Genomic DNA, 7,435 nt, shown 5'->3' with positions numbered 1-7,435 from the left:
TAATAATAATAATAATAATAATAATAATAATAATAATAATAATAATAATAAATTTATGTACAGGGTGTTTCCTAAGTACAAAAAAATTGAAGGGAATATTCCGTGGCTTATTAGCAAGAAAAGATCTTATATAAACATAAGTATGCCCTAAACTGCTTAATTTGTTTTCAAAATACATGGATGTTCTAAAAATGTTTTTTATCGGCACGGGAAAATGGTTCTTACTACCACATGTACGCATACTAAATTTGAAAATATCTTTACAAACGTTTTCCAGATTTTCAAAATTTTCATACTTTTTCACAACTTTGACACCCTATATTTTGAAAACAAAGCAATTTAGAACATATATTTGTAGAACTTTTTCTCCATAAAATAAGCCACGGAATATCCCCTCCAATTTTTTGTACTTACTTAGGAAATATCATGTATAATCATACAACTTATTATAATGTTTTTTAAAAAGTCTAGAAAACTTTCGAGAAAAATCATATATCGAGAGATATTCATATATCAGTTATCAATCTGTCTCGAGATAGCGAATTGGCTGCGATGACCCAGGTTGATAATAAGTCGGCGTAAACATTCTTCAACGCGACACCTTTTTCACCTTGCCCGCGGCTCGAGCGAGACGTTGCTGCGACACCTCCAACTCCAAGTGAACGACCTTTCGCGAGTCGGTTAACGACTCTATATATCTTCTCTTCGTCGTTCAATCGGCTATCGCCCTCCGCGGGGTTTCTTTCCGCATCAACGGGGTTCTTTCCGGCATGATGACGTCGATATCAGAAATGTTGCGCTCAGTTGGGCTTACCCGCGAACCGAATACCGCGCAAAAGCGCGAACCTCGGTGGATGGGGGGGGTGTCCTACGCATCTCTCGATCGACTACATTGTCGAGAGATTCGCGAGGAACGCGAAATGCGCGATTCGCGGCTCGACAATTTCGACAGGAGGAGCGGCGGAGGCGGTGGCGAGGGACTAGGGAGACACCTCGATAAACGACCTTAGCACGACCTTGCAACTGCTCGCGACCGAGGTCACGCGCGCCGATGTTGGATACTGATGTCCTTCGTCCCTCTCGCCTCTTATCACGGGATACGCGCGAAGTCGCGCGATCTACCGGGCTGCTGCGGGCGTTAGCCTCCTCCTCCGCCTCCTCCAGCGAGACCGCGCGCGCGCTCACCCCCTCAGGCACCCCCACGTCTCCACATAGATTAATCTGTGCCAATCTGTGGCCTGTGTGTATGTATGTGCGCACGAGTATTGGTATAACTACGTTTACACACTGCTTATAATCCGGTTTAATAACTACTGTATACTATCTGATCCAAAATTTATCTTCTTTTGATTATAAAATCATTGAAATAAGAACCTATTATTTTATTGATATTCATAACATTTGAGTCAATTGTTTATATTTATACATATAGCAAAAAAGATGTAGTTTAAGTATCAAAAAAGGCTCATATATCTAAATGATCATTATGATAAAAAAAGAACAATTTTGGATCGGATAGCATACGGTAGTTATTAAACCGGATTATAAGCCGCTGTGTAAACGTCGTTGTCATTGTCGGGACTCGATGGAGAGAAATTCAGTACAATTCACAATATAACAAGTGAAACAGGACCGATATAATATACCATCAATTTAGAGAAAACGTCATTTACGGTCAGAATTAGATCTTGGTAGCCTAATAATATTATTCGCGTGAATTTTAAATTTTCTGGGCGACGACGATGACATTTCTTAAATATAAATTTCCAGATTCGAACTTTGCGTCGCAATCTTCGCTCGTAGGGCACGTACAGGAAAAATAAAAACATTTTTGCCGTATAACTTAAATCTAAGCTATCGATTAAGCTTACTCGGAACTTGATCGATTCAGCCGTTATATAAGATCCGATAATCTCGGATACTTGAAAGTCTCTCCGACTCGCGTAAAGGTACTCGAGGTGCGAGATACTATCGTCACTATCGTGTCTCTTGATGTACAATTTCACCCTAGCAAACCGCGCGTCGTTACTATAACGGTCTTAAAATGCAGTCTCAACTGAAGCTAGAATAGTACGATCACATTATTAAATTAATCAATTTAATCAACACAAATGTTTAGAATTTTAGATTATACAATATGGAAAGTATGGGATATATAGGATATGTTGCGTAAAATAACACCCTAATATGATTCAGTGTGAACAATTCAAATCAATTGGCGCCGTCAATTATAAATTAGGTCTGTTTTCTATTGTTAAACTGGCTGCACTAGTTTAAAGTATCTTTTTTACTCCACATTGGAAAACAAACTCTGAACTCAGACCCAATGTGGATCACAGCTTCTGATGTCGGCTGTGAACCGATATCGAAAGCATGGTCTTCCAAAGTGAATCGCAGTTTTCTTAATTTTTGCGATTCTTTTCTCAATTCCTTAATTTTTCTTTATCGATTCTCAGAATGCAATGGCATCGAATTTTAAAAAGTTAGTCTTTAAAGAGTAGAGGGTCTCAAGTGACGCAGACATTTCGTAGGAGACATCATAAATAAATAAAAGATCATATATACGAAATTACGAGACTTTAATCTTTTTAATAATCTCATCCCTAGATATCCCAATTATACATGTACAATTTTATACCTTGTTTCTATTCGTTACGTCAAAATAACTAGGAGATTGAAAGGAAAGTTGCAGGATGTAGGAACGATAGATAACTCGGCACTGACGAAAAGGTCGTACGTCAGTGACTCATCGTTATCTGCAGACCGCATAAGTATATCTCGGCGACGGTTAAGTAGCGCCGTTAGATACGAAAGGAGTTCGTTTCGAAAATATCACTCGGAACCCTAGAACACTCGTGCGGTAAGTTACGTAAGAACAAACGCATACGCGAGAGAGAGAGAGAGAGAGAGAGAAAGAAAATCAGCGTAAGATCGTTGCGTGATAAAAAGTTATATATATATATTTTTAAATAAGAATAATAATAACGTGACTCGCTTATAATTTCCGGTTATAATTCATATACAGCTTTATTGAGAAAGGCAACGGTAACTGTTCTATCTTTTCCTTCATGTAAACGGCGAACGCGTTGCTATCGATATAGTGCGCGACGGTTATGTCCTTGCCGGTATTAGAGCCTCTCGACGTGCGGGAACACGCGTTACCGCCGCACGACTTGTAAATCGCAATCTCCGGCAAATCCACGTCCATCGCGTCGCCCGCGTCCGTGGTGTCGGTTATGTCCGAGTCTGAATGATTGGTATTCGAACTAGAGCTGCTGTCGTCGTTGCTGAAATTCGCGTCGTCCACTATGCCGCTGTCAGTTTTCTCGCGCTTCGCGATCTTCTTGCGTTGCACGAATGCGTTCTCCTGTTCGGCATCGCTGTCGCTGTCGCTGTCGCTCATATTGGAGTACGCGGCTACGCTAGATCTCTCCGCATCTCGTTTACTTCGCTCCTCCGCTCCATTGTTGTTGTCGTTCGTGTCTGTGGCGACAGAGGAGCTGTGACCCGCGCTCGTGTCGTCCGTGCTCGTACTCGAAACAGCATTTCTCGCGGCGGATTTCCGTCTCTGCTGGCGTACAGGGAAATCTGTGTTTACACCAATATCACGGGTGCTCTCGTGGGCATGCAAATTCAAAACCCGTTGAGTCTCTTCACTGTCTTCACCGTTCTGATTTGGTTGTATGACCGCTCGTACCAGTTGTAAGCTCGTCGTGATTGCTTCGCCCGGCTGAGCATCGGCGAGATGCGCATTTAGCAAGAAACGCGCCCGTCCAGAAATTTCTTGTTCATCGTCGGTTAAAGCTTCGTCGGATTCCTCAAAAATAGGTATTACGAAACGTCGGAGGGTATGTTGTTGCGCGGTTGATCTCTGCTGTACCGGCAATACAGGCTTCACAGTCTCGAGCTCGGGGTGCTCTAACCAAATATTATGACGTAGATGATGTCGGATCCTACCACGACACAGTTCTTGCAGAGATAAGGGATTGTACTCCGCTGCAACATAGAATTTCAAAAGTGATGTAAATAACTTTCGTAAAATCAATGTTTGAACAAATAAAAAAATATATATATTTATGAACTGTACGTACGCAGGTGAAATAAATTGTGTTCCGAGGACGGAGGTACGACTAGAGTCGCGAAAGATACAGGAAGCATTGTGTTCTGCAACCATGTGTTCTCATCCACTCTTTGCATACGTAGCAATTGATCTTTGTAAGGCATTACCAGTATACCGCCAACGCGAACGAATTGCTTGATAAATGCCTCATGGCTTTCAGGACACGCTGCGCCACAATACACTCTGTCGTATTGTTTGCCAGGTATAATGCTAAGACAATTTCCTGTTGGATATATTATTATGTAATATTTGTCATAAATCCATTGTCATCTTGCTAAGATCGAAGAAATTGTCTTACCTTGTATGAACACAGGTTCGCAGAAATCGAACTCATTTAAAGCCAATGACGTTTGCTTGAATTCCTCCAATCTTTCGTACGCATATCTTAAACAATCTTCGTGTAACTCAATACCGTGATTTACACCGTGTCGTTCTGGAAAAGATACAAAAGATATACACATTCGATATTAATTTTCAAAGCAGCAATTTCCTTACTTATCAACAGTCCCGCCATTGTGCTGAGGTAGCCAGTTCCCGATCCAAGATTCAGGAAGCTTAAACCAGGTTCTAAACTAAGTCCTTCCAACACTTCGCTATATATACAGGGAGCTGATAAATGTATATTTCCATGTTTCCAAGCTAGGTCCTTGTAAGCGCCTTCTCGATAAGCAGACAGAACGTAGTCTGCTCTATCTATAGCTCTAAAAACTTGTTCGACCTTCTTCGTTCTGATATATCCCGAACTCATTAAATTATCCACTAATTCATCGTTGTCTTGCCCACAGCTTACAGCTCCTCCCATGATTATATCTATGTATATATTAAGTATTCTATAACAAATCCAATAAATATATATCAATTTATTATTATATTATTATGCAAACAATTAGCAAAGAAATAGAAGAACTTAATAGAAAGTTAGATAAAAAATGGCTTGTTTATAAACAAATATAAACAAAGATATTTAAGCTGGAAAGGACTATCAAGTGCGGATACAATATTCGCAATATATTCATAGTATTAGGTTACTTGAATTTTTCTTTCCCAAATGTTGATTATCTAAATAAAATCTTTTGAATCTTTCTGCAGAACGTCTAACACAAGATTCATACTCTAATAGTCAACGGCGACCTTTGGAGAAAGCGAAATTTCTATATTTCTCTCATTCTTATGATAAGATAAGCATGATCAAATAGCTTGGTATCTTGATTAGTCTTGAACCAGAGATATTGACCTCCTTTTGTTATTTTTTATAGAAATTATCTTTGAAATAAAGTATTCATAATATTGTTAAGGTCTAAGATCTTTATGGTTTATCAATCCAATTAGGATTAAACTAGACGTGAGTAAAACAATATACGAGCAAAAAGATATTGATATGTACAGGCTTAATTATCCTTGTTTAGATAATATATTTGCTTCAGCAAAGCAAGTAAATAAATAGAAACTTATTTTTCAAAGTAACAAGTAAGTTATACTTATAAATATATTGACACGTCATATGTGTATTCTCTCTCTCTCTCTGTATGTGTGTGCGTGTATGTGTGAAGGTGAAGTACTATACATGTATATATCGCTCATTTGTTGCCACATAATTCAAAAAAGAAAGTTTTCTAATAAATACGTTTAAACGTTTTAAATATTTAAGACATTAAAATTTTGTAATATTATTTTCAAATGCTATTTTGGTGTAATAACTGATTATAGAGAAACAAAAGTATCTAGCCATATTCTCACCATTCTTTTGCAAATAACTCAAAAATGACCATCATTAATTATGTCATTGTTGCAGCATAAATAAGTGATATATATGTAAAATCTAGCATATCACTTTTTATTTTTATATAACATATGCAAGAAAATTCTGACTCACAATCAGAATTAATTGGTTCTACCTGAAGTAGAATCAAGACATGAGTTATATTGCAAGATTACGATTCGAATATTTTTTATGATTTATGGCATTTATGCAACACTGATCAGCCCTTGCATTAGTTATTCAGGATACTTTTCAACAATTAAACGACAATATGGAAATCCAGGCAGAGTTCTCGGGACATTGTCTTAAAAATAACTTGTCGGGTCAAAGTACATGTAAAACGTTAATCGCGAATAAATACGTGAATAATATAAAAACCTACGCGTTAAACCAGGATCGCCGTGTTAATCCGGTTTAATGCTTCACCGATCGTTCAATTCGATTATCCACGACAATGACTCGATGATGCAACAAACGACGTCGCGGCGCGCTCTCCACACTTAAAAATAACGAACGGCATTAACCCGCCGCGATCTGTGATGTGAAGAAGGTACGCGATACAGACTTATGTTTATTTACGATAACACTGCATCTCACCTCTCACTCTATCTCTACCTCTTTTCCTCTCCTTCTCCCTCTCCGACGCCGTCTCCGTCTCGCTCTCTCTCTCTCCTTCTCACGTCGAACGACGAGCGGGTCTGCAAACGCAGTTTAATAGATGAGCAAAATTACAAACCTCGGAACCTTAGAAGCAGGTTCGAGGATTATTTTAGCCATGCAGCTACATAATTTCCTAACGGCAGCCAGCGTCGTTAACGCGTTACGTTACGTTGGCGAAGCCGCGTAACGTTAAAGCTGCGTGACGAGTGACGACACGTCGTAACGCGTCGCGACACTGCCATCGGGAAAGTTACAGACTGGACCTACCAAATGAAAACACAACTTGACGATGACAGCGGATTAGCGCGGAGACGTCGAGCCGTTAAAGCGGAAATATCTGTCCCGGCGCCGTTACTTCGATGGCGACGTCACGCGTCGGCATATTACAATATTGACGACGCGCTCTCGACGTACTGCCACGGTCCGAACTCCACGGCGGCACTTGTGTTTTTTCCCCTTTTTTTTACAACGCGGAAGAGTTCATCAAGTCCATCAGCTGATACTGCAAAACACGCTGAACACCGATCGACATTCGACGCTCCTACGCCATTGGGCAAAACCATCGACAACATCGCGACGAGATGTCATTCAAGACTGTGCATAACGGATACGAAGCCTAAAAGAATTTTGCACTTTAACGCCCCCTTGCAGATTATCGAGGAAGTTTGTCGGACGTCGGATTCCAGCTATCAAAAGCCTCATCCAAAAGAAAGACTCCCAAAAACGTTAAAAGCCCGTATCAGTAAACTACGGATTGGTGGATTGAAATTTGATCAATCAGAGCTCGAGCAAAGTTCATTAAACTTGAGATGTACATATGTGTAAAGGCTGATTTATAGAGGCCGTAACCGTTAATTTAAGCCGTAATCTTTAAGAAATTGACCAATCACAGTCGA

At 39.8% G+C, this 7,435-nt stretch overlaps 2 protein-coding genes across 7 annotated transcripts in view; both read right to left on the bottom strand.

The window, feature by feature from the left end:
* LOC112460187 overlaps positions 1–1,108 on the bottom strand; it is a 31,943-nt gene extending 30,835 nt beyond the window's left edge. Inside the window, exon 1 of one of the 5 annotated variants that reach the window (XM_025024781.1) lies at positions 1,017–1,108. The gene's annotated coding sequence lies outside the window, so the exon portion shown is untranslated. Of the gene's footprint in view, positions 1–601 lie in introns of all 5 variants that reach the window. The other 4 variants (XM_025024776.1, XM_025024777.1, XM_025024778.1 and 1 more) reach the window with 4 other exon arrangements.
* A 1,452-nt stretch (positions 1,109–2,560) lies between these two features.
* Positions 2,561–7,117, bottom strand: LOC112460183 (protein-L-isoaspartate O-methyltransferase domain-containing protein 1-like). 2 transcript variants are annotated; one of them, XM_025024769.1, is made up of 6 exons: positions 6,807–7,117; positions 6,477–6,577; positions 4,616–4,950; positions 4,419–4,553; positions 4,092–4,343; positions 2,561–3,996 (listed from the first exon to the last, which is right to left on the bottom strand). In XM_025024769.1, the coding sequence occupies exons 3-6, from the start codon at positions 4,920–4,922 to the stop codon at positions 2,996–2,998; spliced, it is 1,695 nt and encodes a 564-aa protein (XP_024880537.1). In that variant the 5' UTR covers positions 4,923–4,950; positions 6,477–6,577; positions 6,807–7,117; the 3' UTR covers positions 2,561–2,995. The 2 variants fall into 2 exon arrangements, with proteins under 2 accessions (XP_024880537.1, XP_024880538.1); XM_025024770.1 differs by lacking the exons at positions 6,477–6,577; positions 6,807–7,117 and adding an exon at positions 6,262–6,378.
* Between the last annotated feature and the right edge of the window lie 318 nt (positions 7,118–7,435).

This window comes from Temnothorax curvispinosus, unplaced genomic scaffold (assembly GCF_003070985.1).
Source record: "Temnothorax curvispinosus isolate PA1 unplaced genomic scaffold, ASM307098v1 QBEX01010373.1, whole genome shotgun sequence".
NCBI lineage: Eukaryota > Metazoa > Arthropoda > Insecta > Hymenoptera > Formicidae > Temnothorax > Temnothorax curvispinosus.
This window is presented reverse-complemented; position numbering and strand designations above follow the sequence as displayed.